General features: G+C 33.5%; 1 protein-coding gene across 12 annotated transcripts in view; it reads right to left on the reverse strand.

Annotated features, from left to right (window-relative positions):
- GRIK2 (glutamate ionotropic receptor kainate type subunit 2) overlaps positions 1-16,007 on the reverse strand; it is a 721,045-nt gene that overhangs the window by 31,617 nt on the left and 673,421 nt on the right. For all 12 annotated transcript variants that reach the window (XR_006338355.1, XM_043889993.1, XM_043889994.1 and 9 more), the window contains one exon: positions 9,928-10,153. Coding sequence is in view for 11 of the 12 variants with exons in the window: in XM_043889993.1 (XP_043745928.1) it covers positions 9,928-10,153 (226 nt within the window). In the remaining variant the exon portion in view is untranslated. The remainder of the gene's footprint in view (positions 1-9,927; positions 10,154-16,007) is intronic.

The raw sequence follows: 16,007 nt of genomic DNA on the forward strand, positions 1-16,007 counted from the left end.
GCCAATGATGGAGAAGCTCTATACAGTCAGCAAAAACAAGACCAGGAGCTGACTGTGGCTCAGATCATGAACTCCTTATTGCCAAATTCAGACTTAAATTGAAGAAAGTAAGGAAAACCAATAGACCATTCAGGTTATGACCTAAATCAAATCCCTTATGATTATACAGTGTAAGTGAGAAATAGATTCAAGGGATTAATCTGATAGATAGAGTATCTGAAGAACTATGGACGGAGGTTTGTGACCTTGTACAGGAGGCAGGGATCAAGACCATCCCTAAGAAAAAGAAATGCAAAAAGGCAAAATGGTTGTCTGAGGAGGCCCTACAATTGTTTAGGAATAGACCATATTAACAACCCATGTTACCTGCAATACATTCAATATATTCTAAAATATAAAGAATAGAGAGCAAAAAGTGTAAGGTACAAATAACTTAAAAACCACAAATACATAATTTTACTTATCATAAAACATTTCTTCAGGACAGTTTTTAGAATTATTTGTCATGCCTATGTTCTAGTCCAAATACTCTAAATTTAATATGTTTAATCTTAATCCAATAATTTAAACATGATTCTACCCATGTTGAGTCTCAAAAGTCTTAGTAACTTCAATTATGACTCCTGGGACACTTAGGTGGAACTAAGATTTGTATATAAGTCACCTGTCTACAATGGCCACATATTACAGAAAATACGGTAGGGCGACACCTACAAGGCACTCATCTTTGGAATTTAGTGCTTATACATTTTACTTCTGTGCTTTGACTTTTTTTTTTTCCTCTAATACCAGTGATTCATTGATCTTACTTAGTCATGCTAACCGAAGGATAACATCTGGCAGAGTCAATCAGCCTAACTAATCTATAATGTAATTTGAATCCACGGACTTAGGGTAATCTCCACAAGACACCAACAAAATAAATTCATCATGGTCTAATGTTTGCATATAAAATCTATCGGGACAAACTCTATTTTCATGAGAATTATCCATGTATTTATTGCTTAGGTACCATGTGGTCAGCATATACAATATTAATGAAGGCTGCTCACATTGGTACTCACAATTCATCAAATTCCCTCTGGAAATTTCCTGGATTCTAGCTTTCAGAGTCTGTTGATGATGTCTGTGAAGTACGCATAGCTTACTGAGACTCAACTGTTTTCAGTGACATGAAATCTAGACTTTAGCAAATATGCCAGGAAAATACAGGTGTATTTTGGCTTTGTTTGTTTGTTTGTTTGTTTAATTTAGACTCTGAAAATTATTAGATCTCGACTGAGACTTGCAAAATCACTTCACCAACATTAAAATTATGCTGCTTGTGCAATGAAAAAATAGAATGCATTTTAATGGAAGGTTTGACCTGCAGAAAGATGAATAATTTGCATCAATTTTTGTGCATTATGTTCAACAAATGAAGACAAATGTATTCATTCATTTTAGTAAAGCTGAAGAACTAAAGACCAGTGATTTTATGCATCTATAATGATGAATATTACAGTACTTATTATATGATGAATTGGGAATTCTAGAATTGGATGGTGAGCAAAACAGGGGAAAAACATGCTTCTCATACTGATTTCTATTTTTATAAACACGGGCATCTGCCTTAAACAAACAGCATGCCTCTTTTTAGTACTGATCCCAATCTCTCACTTTGTCAAATAATAAGAAATAAAGAAGCAGTGAAATCTCATGCATTTAACATTAGAAAATACAAGAAAGAAATTTCACATTGTTCACATGTCAAAGTGATATCCTTCTACCATAAAGAGTCCACGATACAACCTATTGCAACCTTAGGCTGATTATGTGGAGGGACATTATAATGAGATAAAAGTAACTTAAGAATTATTAATAGGGCTATAGCTATTTTATATTTGTTAATATAAAATATGTTAGAAAATAGTTTATAAAGGTAATATTAAATTCCAATTGTGATGTAAGAATGTATCTTATTTATAATTGCATATAAAAGAAATAAGTATGTAATAGAAATAAGATGCAAATAATCTTGTGTAAATATAATAGAAATAAAATGTAGATACATTTACATAGAAAGTTTAATAGAAATATAATGTATATAACAATTTTATGTCTGATAAAATTGTCTTTAAATTTAACCTTAGTATTAAAGACATATATAAAAAATAAAAAAACATTTATAAAGACAGTATCTTTGCATTCATCTTTACTTTGTCTCTACATTGCCTATTATGTTCTTCACATATTTCAGTAGTTTTCTATGATATGAGTAATTTAATGTGGATTTAGTTCACAGAAATAATTATACATTGACTATTTAAACTTACTATTGATGTAACCCCACAAGTAAAGTGGGGATACATAAGATTATAGATAATTTTAGCATCGTGGATGATAGGCACATAAACAGTATCTCCTGCATCCCCTTTTCAGTTGATTTGTATTTCCCATATGTTATTTACTGGTGGAGGCACCAATAAACGAATGAAGTGCACCACTAGCTTACTGTTAAAGATAGATACAGTTTTAATGGGACCCTACAGACACTTTACAATATTTCTACCAAACTGAACAAAGCAAAGCAAAATAACATCAACGGGCTCTAATGGGTTTCTCTAGACTGCTGCTTTCCTACTAGCTCACAACTGCTGAGTCTGCCTGGTCCTCAAGGTGCACTATGCACTCAAAATTCCAAAGACAGAAGCCAAGAAGGCTTTTAGTATGGGTAGTCAGAAGGCAGGCAAGGCAGCTAAAAATGCCATTAAGTAGAAATGCTCCCCATTCAACTAAATAGATTATAACCTGTGCTGAATTAACAAGCAAGACTGTCACCTCTCACACACAGTATTCCTTAATGAAAACTGTTGTGATTTGTTTTTTGCTTACCCCCCATCCAGTTTTTGTTGTTTTAATTTGGATGGATGAAAAGGAATTTCAGTTAACTTATTATAAGAACACCAAAACTTCAAAAATCTACCATACCATAAATGTCACATTAAAATAGCACCACTGCATTCTGGAAAACTATGAGAGGGATTTAATGTCACCACGAGCTTAATTAAGCCAGCTTATGCTTATTTAGCATTTACCTTCGAATCATTGTTGATTGCTCCACTAAGGTATTTTGTGTAAACAGAGCTTCCCTAATTAAATAGCTTCTATCTCAGTCATTCAGTGAGCCCACAACAGGCTCTGGGCAGTAATCATCACACTCAGAGTGATGAATGGTCACAGCAGGCCCCTAGATGAATCACAGGAGGCCTAGCAGGCTCAAAGGACACATGGGCTTTAGGGGGAAGAAACGGAAAATACGCATGAGTTTTGAAATATTTCTCAATACTCAGTCCAGAAGAGACATAGTATTTCTGTTTAACCTCCTGCACTTAACCACACACGCTTCTATGACAGTAATTAAAAATCCAAGTAACAGTAAAAGCAAGGCAAAGGGAGTTCTTCTTGATCACATTTACAATATTAATAAAAATAGAATTTTCATTTCAGTTTATGACTCCTGCAGGTATAAACTCAAAATCCTGAGGAATTTCTGATATCGATCTAAATTTCCAGAAACAGTCTGCATTGCATTGCTTTGAATAGAGTCATCTCCTTAACTTTTGCTGGGAAAAGAAATTCAAATAATCTTTTATTTTTCACACCTAAAAACATTATTTTTTAAAATTTATTCCTTATAATTAAACAAAATTTTAAAATTAAGTAAATACAACAAGTTATCAAAAAATCATCACTATTCTTGAACAAGATTATATAAAAGGGAAATGCTAATTAATGAGTTGAGATATTCAGGTTATGATGTTGGTTGAAAGTTTGTGGTATGTCAGAATCTCATTCAAGTACTAGAGTTGCATGTCATTTCATTTATTAATGACTTAAGTAATAATTCATGGAGTTATATTTTTGGCAGAGCTATGACATAAAAAATCATAAATTACTGCCTGAAATTTTTTTTTCCTCAGAAGCATTTGAGGGGTCAAAGTGAAATGTCTCTTTCTAGATTATACTACTTTGACGAATTTATATGAGTTAATAAGACTCATAATGTATTGGAGACTCAAAATCATTTAATTTTGTGCTATGCGTGAATGAATAAAATGAAACTTACTAAGCTATGAATTTAATATTATCAAGTCAAACAGAAGAAAACAAGTTATCTGAACAAGAGAAACAAAAGGTATATTGTAATACCTGCAGGTGACTGATTTGAATATTTATTCATTTAAATGTATTTATATTATTCAGAATTAGGCTAAAAATAAAGTGTATGTTAAATGTTTTAAATAACTTTTGTAATAAAGAGACATTTTAATAAATTTAAATTCAATATTGTTTGACAGTGAAAATAAAAATATGGTGAAATGTTCTTCCTAGTCTACAATTTTGCTATTTCAAAGTATTATAGATATTTTGAATTTGTATTAATATATACTGATAATTTTATATTAAAATTCCAAGGATGTCCCTATAAAATAAATTTATCATATGCTAGATTTTATCTTTTAAAAATTCATTCTATTTAAAACACTAATATATTACATTATTACCCCACACTAACTACATACTACAAAAATGATTCCACATAGATATATAATTCAACTTGATTTCTCTAAGTTTCTCGTGCAAGTGACCTTGCAAATGTCAGTGACTATTTTTTTGCAATAACTTAGAATTTTCAGAAGGGCAAAAGTTGATCTGATCAGCTGAGTTGAATAGATAAAAGAAAAAAAAAGCTACATCCTAAGGCTTATAGCATAATTTGTTTTGTTCTCTCATCTTATATATAAGGTTAGAATGAGAAGAAATAGAAATTCCAAATGTTGTGTATTTTTCTTAATTTAAAAAGTTACATTAAAAGTAAAGTATATATATATTATTATTTTAAATTATTTTATATTTTCCTTATAAGTCAATATCTTACAGTAAACGCTGTCAAGGGTAGGAATAAAAAAGTTGCTCTTTGTATAGTTCCCATAAACTATAACAGGGAGCTTCCCTAGAACATATTCAACTATTATTTTTCCTTTTTAAAATAGCTTTCACATCTGAAATATCCCAGTGAGTTTTTGAGAATTATATACTATTTTGATTAATTGGGCTTCCCTTGTGGCTTATGAGAAACGCTGGGCTGGAAGAAGCACAAGCTGGAGTCAATATTGCCGGGAGAAATAGCAATAACCTCAGATATGCAGATGACACCACTCTTATGGCAGAAAGTGAAGAAGAACTAAAGAGCCTCTTGATGAAAGTGAAAGAGGAGAGTGAAAAAGTTGGCTTAAAGCTCAACATTCAGAAAACTAAGATCATGGCATCTGGTCCCATCACTTTCATGGCAAATAGATGGGGAGACAGTGGAAACAGTGTCAGACTTTTATTTTTGGGGGTTCCAAAATCACTGCAGATGGTTATTGCAGCCATGAAATTAAAAGACGCTTACTCCTTGGAAGGAAAGTTATGACCAACCTAGATAGCATATTAAAAAGCAGAGACATTACTTTGCCAACAAAGGTCCGTCTGGTCAAGGCTACGGTTTTTCCAGTGGTCATGTATGGATATGAGAGTTGGACTGTGAAGAAAGCTAGCAGCGAAAAACTGATGCTTTTGAACTGTGGTGTTGGAGAAGACTCTTGAGAATCCCTTGGACTGCAAGGAGATCCAACCAGTCCATCCTAAAGATCAGTCCTGGGTGTTCACTGGAGGGACTGATGCTGAAGCTGAAACTTCAATACTTTGGCCACCTCATGTGAAGAGTTGACTCACTGGAAAAGACCCTGATGCTGGAAAGGATTGGGGGTAGGAGGAGAAGGGGACAACAGAGGATGAGATGGCTGGATGGCATCACCAACTTGATGGACATGGGTTTGGGTAAACTCCGGGAGTTGGTGATGGACAGGGAGGCCTGGTATGCTGCGATTCATGGGGTTGCAGAGTCAGACACGACTGAGCGACTGAACTGAACTGAACTGTGGCTCAGCTGGTAAAGAATCCACCTGCAATGTGGGAGACCTCATTTCGATCCCTGTGTTGGGAAGATCCCCTGGAGAAGGGAAAGGCTACCCACTCCAGTATTCTGGCCTAAAGAATTCCATGGACAGTCTATGGGGTTGCAAAAAGTCAGACAGGACTAACTTTCACTGACTTTGATTGATTTGTAGCAAGCATTTCCTCAAAGCAAAACAATATGATAGAGACAGTCTTGGTACACTGATACATTGTATTTACAACTCAAACAAGCAGGTAAACAAAAAAACTCTCAAGCTTAAGGTTTTATATTAAATATAGGTCAAATGTCTTTGTTCTAAAAATTTGAAATTATGAGTGTTATTATGTAACTAACATTCATGAAAAATATCTGTGCTATTCTCCAAAGAGAAGCAAGTTAACAGGTTGGCTTCCAACAGTTAGAGTTACCTGAGGCACCTGTATGGTGATGAGGACAGGAACCAGAATGAGATGCCCCAGGCCCCATACTCCAAAGAGGGCCTCACCAGTGGCTCAGCCTTAAAGACTCTGCCTGCAGTGCAGGAGATAATGGCTGAATTCCTGGGTTGGGAAGATCCCCTGGAAGAGGGCATGGCAACCCACTCCAGTATTCTTGCCTGGAAAATTCCATGGACAGAGGAGCCTAGTAAGCTACAGTCCATAGGGTCACAAACAGTCGGACCCGACAGAGGGGATTTAGCACGCATACTCCAAAATCCTTATATATCCTCCCAAAATCTTATTTAATTCTCACTACCATGAATCACTCTTGTTCAAAGAGGTCATCACATTGAATAATGTAAGATGCTACGCTGATCATTAGCTCCAAAAGTTATTTGTTTTCTCTGTTTATAAATCTTGCTGCACCATCATATTTTTTAGATGTAGAGTTCATTTGCTCAACAAATAATTGAAAGTCCATGGAGTGCAGGTACTGATCTTGTATGGGCTTACAACAACTAAAAGGCCAAAATCTCTGTCCTCCTCCACATAATGTAAACCAAAGAGGAAGGTATGGATATACAGGAATCTCACTCCTTTCAGAAACAAAATGAATTTATTTTCTTCAGTTCTTTCCAAATGAAACTGTGAAGCAATAGGAACCTATCCATCACTGCTTCCATTCTTCATACGTGTTTAAGGAGTCTGATTTTTAAAATTTGTTCTAAGACATCAGCAAACCATATTGCTTCACATAATAGTTTCCTGCCCACTTTAAATCAAACTCTAGGAATCTGTCAAGCATATTATCTGAAACACCATATTTACCATTAAATAGACCTTAGGTTTTCCTAGTCTAACTCTCTAATTTTACTAATTAAAAAAGAGAAATTTAGAAAATATAAATTTCATGTCACTTGTCCAAGATTACAATAAGTGATAAGACTAAAATAAGTCTCTTTTCTAACATATGCTAAAGAATCTGCCAGAGATTCTTGCAAGAGACTTGGGTTCAATCCCTGGGTCCGGAAGATCCCCTAAGGAGGGAATGGCTACCTGCTCCAGTATTCTTACCTGGAGAATCCCATGGACAAAGGAGCGGAAGGCTATACTCCATGGTATGGCCAGGAGTCAGACATGACTGAGTGACTAATATTTTCACTTTCACTAAGCTTGAAAATTTATCAAAGTTGCTTATCATAAACTTCAAATAAATGGTACATGAATGCATGAAACTGTTGAATTCTTTAGGGAATTCTTACAGAGGGAAAGAAGCATATGGGATCTAACTAGGGAGCATGCTAGAATTTGAACACATGATCAACACAAAACTATCATAATAAACTCAATCCTTATTGTGAATATAAGTTAATACATTTTGAAAAGACATGTTCCTTAAGCTTATTATAATTAGGATAACTCAATCATCTTTATATGTTAGAATTAATTATATATAGTTTGGCACAATAATGGCAAAGCTTTGGATAGTCTGTTCCCAGTGTGAACAGTAAAGGAGGTTCATTTTGTGCAGAGAATTTTAAAACAACAATAGCAACAACTATCACCACACACTGGCAAGTCAAAACATGTCAAAAATAAAACATTCCTCCCTGTAAAATATCTTTTGTTCATTCAAGTTCTAAACATTTAGTATTGAGTTTTAACAACCCAACTCTTATTGAACTTTGAATTAGCAAATATTTATTTTTTATTCTTTAATAAACATTGTACTCCACTTGGAAACTAAATTGGAGAACCCTCGTTATACAGCTTAAAAGTGAGAGTGAGTCATTCAGTCCTGTCCAGCTCTTTGTGACCCCATGGACTATACTGTCCATGGAATTCTCCAGGCCAGAATACTGGAGTGAGTAGACTTCCCTTCTCCAGGGGATCTTCCCAACTCAGAGATCAAACCCAGGTCTCTCACATGCAGGCAGATTCTTTCTAGTTTTGTTTTGTTTTGCTTTCTTCATTTCAACAGTGACTGTGGAATCATTGTTTTTAGTCTACCATATAAATGCTGGAATATGCAATGCTACAGGAGTGAATATCTCAAAATTCTCTCTGAGCCAGTTCAAACTATTTTCAGCTATAATGAATTTGAATAAACTTTACCAAATATGAAAGAGTTTGAATTTTTTGAAGTTATTATGGTGGAAAATTTTTGGACTTCCGAGACTTTTGAAAGTTGTTAGAAATGATCCCAAAGAAACAAAGACATGGATAGTATTGCAATTTCTGAATTTATCATGAAATGGGACTTTTTATGAATCTGTGCCTCACTTTCTAATTATAGTATACATGTTTGTTGATTTGAAAGAAACTTTTCAAAATTAAAAGCAATAAAATTATGAATGAGGATACATTGAGAAATATGGCTATGCCATTTTTAAATACAATTACATGAAAATCAATTTTGACCCAGGTGTTGAAAAATTTGCAGAAGTTTCAAAACTATTATAGTGTCATTATTCATTATTGTTTTTCAAGCACTCAGTCTCTAGTGTTTTGTTTCAGCAGCCCAAGTGGACTAGCATTTGCACATTCTTTTTCTCACTACTTCTGTTGTGGTATCTCCTTAATTGTGACTCTGACTTCTGTGCCTCCTTCCTATATGGACTCTTTCAATTACATTGGACCCACGTGGTTAATCCAGGAAAATTTCCCCATTTTAAGATCCTTAACTTAATCACATCTGCAAAGTCCTTTTTAGCAATAAAGGTAACATATTCACATGTTTGGGGGATTAAACCAGGGACATTTGGGGGGAGCCATTTTTATGCCCATAGCATGTATGTATGTATGTACTCTAATATTATGTTTTTATTCATTCATTAATTTATAATATAAATATATACATATTCATATATTATACATAAATATTAAGCTCAATAAATGTAAATTTTCATTGTCTTTTCCAGTTATTATTATTATTTCATTCCATGATTATTATTGAAACTAATTTTGTCATATAGAAGAAAGAATGTTAAATACAATCAATCCTAGTGTAAATTATTCTAGGTATTTTACTGGTAAATCATCTGCTAGTCCTCTTAAATAAAATATATACTTCTCTTAAATAAAATGATTATTCACAGTAACCATTTGCAGCTCATTTTTTTAGTCAGCAAAATCAAATACTATATTCATACACCACTACTCCGAAAAAATTAAGTTCGAAAAACTTTATTTTATTCATCAAACTTTCTTTTTATGTGTAAGATTAAAGAGAAGGTCCTTTATGGGGGGTGTTGTGGATTTTTTCAACTCATATAGTAAAAATGTCTACTGACCATTTTAGTAGAAATCATTTTTTCTTTTGTTACTTATTCCTTTAGAAGCAGATGTCCAACTATTTTCCTGTTTTTATATAGTCACAGAATATAGTAAGATACATTTGTTTGAAGCAAAATTCCTAGTGGCATATGGAGGCACTGTTTTTTCTCCCTTCTCACAGCAACTAGGATTAATGAGCAAAGAAGAAGTGGCTGACAGGAAACCTACCCATGGGGGTGCCGACGCCATAACCTTTGGAGTCTATGAGGCCGCCGATCTGGGTGAGGTTACAGTTCCGCTGGGTGACAAACTCGATGGTGGTTGACTCCATTAGGAAAGCATAATCAGAGGTGAGGACTCTCTGGATTCCTTCTTCATTACTTTTGACGAGCACAGACTGCCTCCTGCTGCTCATAAAGGCCCACATTTTGTCATATGTGGAGATTTTTGATTTCTGGGGAAAAACAGGATACATAAGAAAGATATTCCTTAGTTTCCATGTGATCCTACAATATTTTGATGAAATTGACCATATTTACTTTGCTCATAATACTGCATCATTGTATTATTAATAACAGTGATACTAAACAACAACAACAAAAAATCAATGTCTGTGAAGAAACATTTCTCAGAGCATTTCTTCATCGTATTTCCAGGCATGGAGCAGATTTATTTAGCAAATATATAAAAAATGCCCTAAGATTCAAAAGTTCACAACTAGTAAATCATAGGAGGCAATAAAAAAGAGAGAATAAAACAGACTAATAAGGAGGGATTTTTGTGTTTGTAACTCACATGAGTATCTCATGTGTACAATTTTATCTTTCAGCATTACTATAACATCATATTTGGAAAATGCAGACACTGGACAGCGATCGACACTATAAAAGTTGTAAGAGATTTTTTTTCCCCCTGAATTCAGTTGTTGACTATAAGACAGATGTTACATTATCCCCCAAGGACACATACAAATATAAGTTGAAGAGACGAGAGGAATTTGTTACAAATAAGGATATTACAAGTAAGATGACCACATTTCTGCTGAGACACAATCTGGACACCATAGAACTTCTTTTAACCTGCCTCAGGACAACAGGAAATCAATCATCCAGGTCTTACTAACTAAGGATTCCTGGACCAAGAAAATAGAAGAGTTTTTATATCCAGCTGGAAATTCTCAGTAGGGCTTCAGTACGACTTATTGCTAAAGGAAAGGAATGGGTTTTGTTCGGAAGGCACTGGTAAAACATAAACAGGGAAAAGGTTAGCATCTGCTCACGGAAAGCTCATTTGTGAAACCCTTACCTTAGTTTCATTCTTATACCAACACAAAACATAATATTCCAATTATAAACACAAGAAGGATTTTCACCTCACTGGTTGTCCTGCCATAAAACATTGAAACTATTTTCCAATAAATAGGTACACAGTCTTTTGCAGTTTAAGCATGTATTTAGTCCTACATGTGCCAGGACATAAATGTGATATTATTCCTTCCACTAAAAGTTAGTACAGAATAATATTTTGAAAAATTATGGCACTATTTCAATGATAAAATGGGAAGAAAAAAAAATAATTTGGAGGTGGGGAAATATCTAATGGTGTTTATGTAATATATTAGGAAATACCTAATATGTGCTTTATAAAAACAAGTATAGCTTTAGAGCTAAGAAGCAATAAAAATGTAAACCATTGCTCTCCAATGAACATTAAAACATGCTGAAAGGCCAGTCCTTGAAAGAAGGCAGCTAGAGCACCCAGAATGAGATTGGCATGATAACAAATTTGGGCAGGTATGGTGGAATGTCAGTTGTTTTTAAGGAAAATAGTCAAATGTTTGGAGTAGAAATGGGAAATGAAAGGAATAGTTAAAACTATGGTGATATTCTTGCTGGAATAATTATGACCAATAATGAGATTTTGCAAAGATACATCTTGCTATCCAAATTAGGAACATAATGAGGCTACCTATAACAAGTTCATTTCCTTTCAAAGGTAAAAAATGTTTTCTCCTAATGTTTTGGATTAAGTGAGGTCAAAATACAAAATAGAATCAAAATCAGAGCTCACCTTCAGATTACAGAGATTTTATGTAAAAAAATGAAATTGGACATAGTTTCTGATTTAGTGAATCTGTGACTGATAATAAACACAATCCCATGAATGTAATACTAAGAATTCATATAATCAAAACTGCATGTTCACTACTTGACAATTTAAAATGTAACATCTTTGTTGTTTAGTCAATAAGTTGTGTCAGACTCTTTTGCAACCCCATGGACCTACCAGGCTAGAGTGTATACATATACAATCTTTTTTATTTTATTTATTTGTTTATTTATTTTCACATTCTTTTTTTTTTTTTTAGATTCTTTTTCCATACAGGCCATTACAGAGTATTGAGTTCCCTGTGCTATACAACAGGTCCTTATTAATAACTTCCTATATTCCTTTTTTACTTAAATATCTCTTAATATACTTCTGGTTTTCTTGAATCTATTGTCTATGATTTTTGCACAGCTTCAATCATCTTTCCTGTCTACAGAAAATAAACCTATTTCTAGTATTCTTATATGGGATAATAGGTTTTGATAGAAAAGTTACCCAAATTGTTTTGTTTCTCATAATAGACATCCAAATATTTCAGTTTAGAAATATTGACTATCTGCTGCTCACTCACATTTTATATGGCTTGCTTGCTAGTTTGGCTCTCATTCTTTGACTACAGTTTCCAACTGAGCAGAGTCATCTATCAGTTATGGCTATAAAACACAACACCGTGTAGCCAGATATGGGAGATAAGATCAAAGTCTTTGTAGATTGCACGTATGTATGTGTGTGGTACGTGATGCCTTTAAATTCAAACTATTTCCATAGAAAGTTAAAATACAAAACTAGTCTTTAGGGTCCCCAGGAAATTTTATTACTTTTATCATTTTCAGTAGTGAAGATAGTACAGTCATCACTAGTTTAAAAACAAAAGGCTTGAACAACATGAATTTTACTGAAACACTTAAATTTAAAGCAGCTAAGATGGCTTATAAAGTACATGATGAAAGTATCTGAACAAAACACTTATGCTGAATATGAAGCTAACCATGTACTTTTCTCTATAAATACGGCCACACATGAATAATTGATTAACTATACTTAACTAATGTATAGATAAATTCTGAATAATGTAGATCTGAGTCAGAATGATCACTAATTCTCTATCTCCTGTTAAAAATATGTGTTCTGATGCAAGCTACTTAATCTCTTTTTAATTTTAGTTTACATGGTAGTCAAATATCTACCAAACTTCTAAGGTTTTTGTGAGGATTAAATAAGACATTACATGTAAAAACACTATGCAGTAGTGAGACATTTGTGTTACTCTGTTTGTTAAAAAGAGAGCATAATACTATCAATTGCTTGTGTTTTATTTTTCTTAAAAAACACTAAGTACTCTGGCAAAGATGGAAGGTTGAATATCATCTTTGAACACATATTCTCTCCTATGGCGTGAAACTGCAAGGCAAAGAAAATCAGATAAAGTGCAGCAGAAACAAAATTTTGGAAGGAGGAATGCAGACAGATGAATTGCAATTGAGCTAACCAACCTTTAGGGCCACCTTCTCCCCTGCAAAATTTTCTGAGATCAGCATTTCTATATCCCTCTCAAAGCCAGAATGATTAAAGGTCTAACAAAAGTAGAATTTATTGAAAAACTGTCTTAAAAACAACCATCTCTGAGCAACTTTGTGACTGCTCCATCCCACCCAAGCAAAAGGCTAGAGGTTTTATTCTGTGGGAACTAAACAAGAGCACACTGGATGAGTTGATCTAGGCGAGCCACCCTGAAACCAGAAGGAACACTTTGGAATCTATAACCAGTGTTGAGATCAGTCAGCCCTCTGTCTGTCTTTGATCTTTGAATTCCTCCAGGAAGACATTTTTAAGCAAAATTGAACTTCTCTAAAGAGATAGTAATAATAATAAAACAATAACAACAAAAAAGGTAATATAGTTTGTCATGTGCCAAACATTATTACAAATTATTTATACATAATAAATCATTTAAGTCTTGTAAGATTTATATTTTTGTCCCCATTCTAAAATTAGAAAATGAAAACAGAGCAGTTAATAGTTCACCTAAATTCATGTGGCTTCCTCCTGGCCAAAGGAGTGAAAATGGGTAAATAGGCTACCAGTTCATAGTCTTAATTATTGTACTATAACAACTACACCTAAAGGCGCATATCATGGATTTACAAAAAAATGAACCACTACATCACCCTAAAGTGAAGCTCATAGTTTTTCATCCTTAACTAAGCACCTATGGCTTGCAGTGAGTCTCTAACATAAACGATAAAGAACAAAATAAATCAAATGGCATTAATATCCTTAGCAAGGTAAAAGATATTGCGTAAATTCAAAGAAAAATTCTAAATGGACTTTGTTGAAAGAAAATGCATTCAAAGATCAGATACATATTAAAAATCTGATATAAAAAATGGAATCCTCAAGTGAAATGTAGAATAAAAGAGGATTTTAAAGCAGTGCAATTGACTTGACCTCTAATTTCAAAATATATATATTAAATACATATGGAATTGTGCTACTACTCTAACATGTAAGGAGGAAATAAGGAGACTCAGCTAGTTTTATTTCTAGTAAAATAGAGAACTGTTGAATACTTTCAAAGTAAAAAAGACCATAGGATCTCTAAGGTTAAAAATAGTATATGAAAGCTTTACAAGTTAAATATTAAGAGGAAGTAGTCATTTAAGGTCAGTAAGCAGGTAATTAAAAACAAAAGTAATAACTATTTGTATATTGTCTGAAATTTTATGTTCACTCATTTAGAAATAAGGAAACATCAAGTTGCCATGTGAACTAAAGCTCATAGGTGGAAGATGGGGCATGTTAAAAGACTGACCTTTATATTATGTCCTCTCAGTCTACTCTTAGACTAAGGTTAGCTTCATTCCATAAAGTAGCTGGTGATCATTGCCAAGGGACAAGATAAAATCAGGGATGGAGAATAAGCTGCTGAACCAAATGTAAACAGTCTTTGAAGGTCCTCTAGCAACAGTGACACAGAAAAGTGAGGACCTACACAGAGCACCAGAAAAAACTAAGGAATTGGAATATAGGTTGGCACCACTGATGCCAAATTTATTAGGAAGGACATTCTAGAATAGTGTATTATTTAAGAGAAACATGATAAATGAAAGCCAGGTAATAAACTAAGCATGAAATATTATAAATTTTCTGTAAGGTAAGAATTAAGATAATGGCAAATTAGATATACAAGATAAGTTATACAGATAGAGTGTAGTCAAGTTAAAAAATGAATTAGTGAAAAAAAATTAAACATAAGAACATCTTGTTCTACTCCTTTACTTCACAGGTGAGTAAACTAAGGCTACTTGATACAAAAAAAATATTAGTAGTGAAGGCAGATTTTAAAGAGAAACTTGCTGATAGGATTTATGACATTATGATCTTAAAGAAGAATTTTAATTTTATAATGAGAAATAATATCTTTAGCAAAAATGAAAAATATTCCTAAGTATCATCATTATAGTTATGTTGTACACAGTAATATAGATAAAGTGAAGTAAATAAATTAAATCAAGTCTCATAGATATTGTTTGAAACGAATAGTAAAATCAAAGCAATATAAAGGATAAGTGTTAGTTGCTCAGTCGTGTCCAACTCTGTAACTCCAAGCATATAGTCCACCAGGCTCCTCAGTCTATGGAATTCTCCAGGCAAGAATACTGGAGTGGGTTGCCATTTCCTTCTCCAGGGGATCTTCCCAAGCCAGGGACTGAATCTGGGTCTCCTTCATTACAGGTAGATTCTTTACTGTCTGAGCCACCAGGGAAATATATTTAAAATATTCAAAATAAAATAATCTGATTTTCTCACACAACTACACTGCCACTCTAAACACCAGAATAAATTTATTTCTTTTGGGGTGTGTGTATATGTGTGTGTGTCCCATATTAAGGACACTTTTCCTTCTATATTACATTGGGCAGATATAAGATGTCAACGTTTAGCGGTGTTTATTTTATCAAAATGCTGAGGCTTGTAAGTTGACTTGGTTTTTGCTATATCAGCATAAAACCAATAAAACGAGTTCATAAGGCACTGTCTCTTTATAATAGCAGTTTTCAGAGGCTATGAAATCTAAACAAATGGATTAAAGAAATTATTGTTAAGAAAAGAAATACAAGACTTCTTAAAAATTCACAGATGCCAAAAGATGTTGTGCTTTAAAAATAACATTCAGTATACTTAAAAGCTTTTAAATA

The sequence above is a fragment of the Cervus elaphus genome, chromosome 28 (assembly GCF_910594005.1).
Source record: "Cervus elaphus chromosome 28, mCerEla1.1, whole genome shotgun sequence".
NCBI lineage: Eukaryota > Metazoa > Chordata > Mammalia > Artiodactyla > Cervidae > Cervus > Cervus elaphus.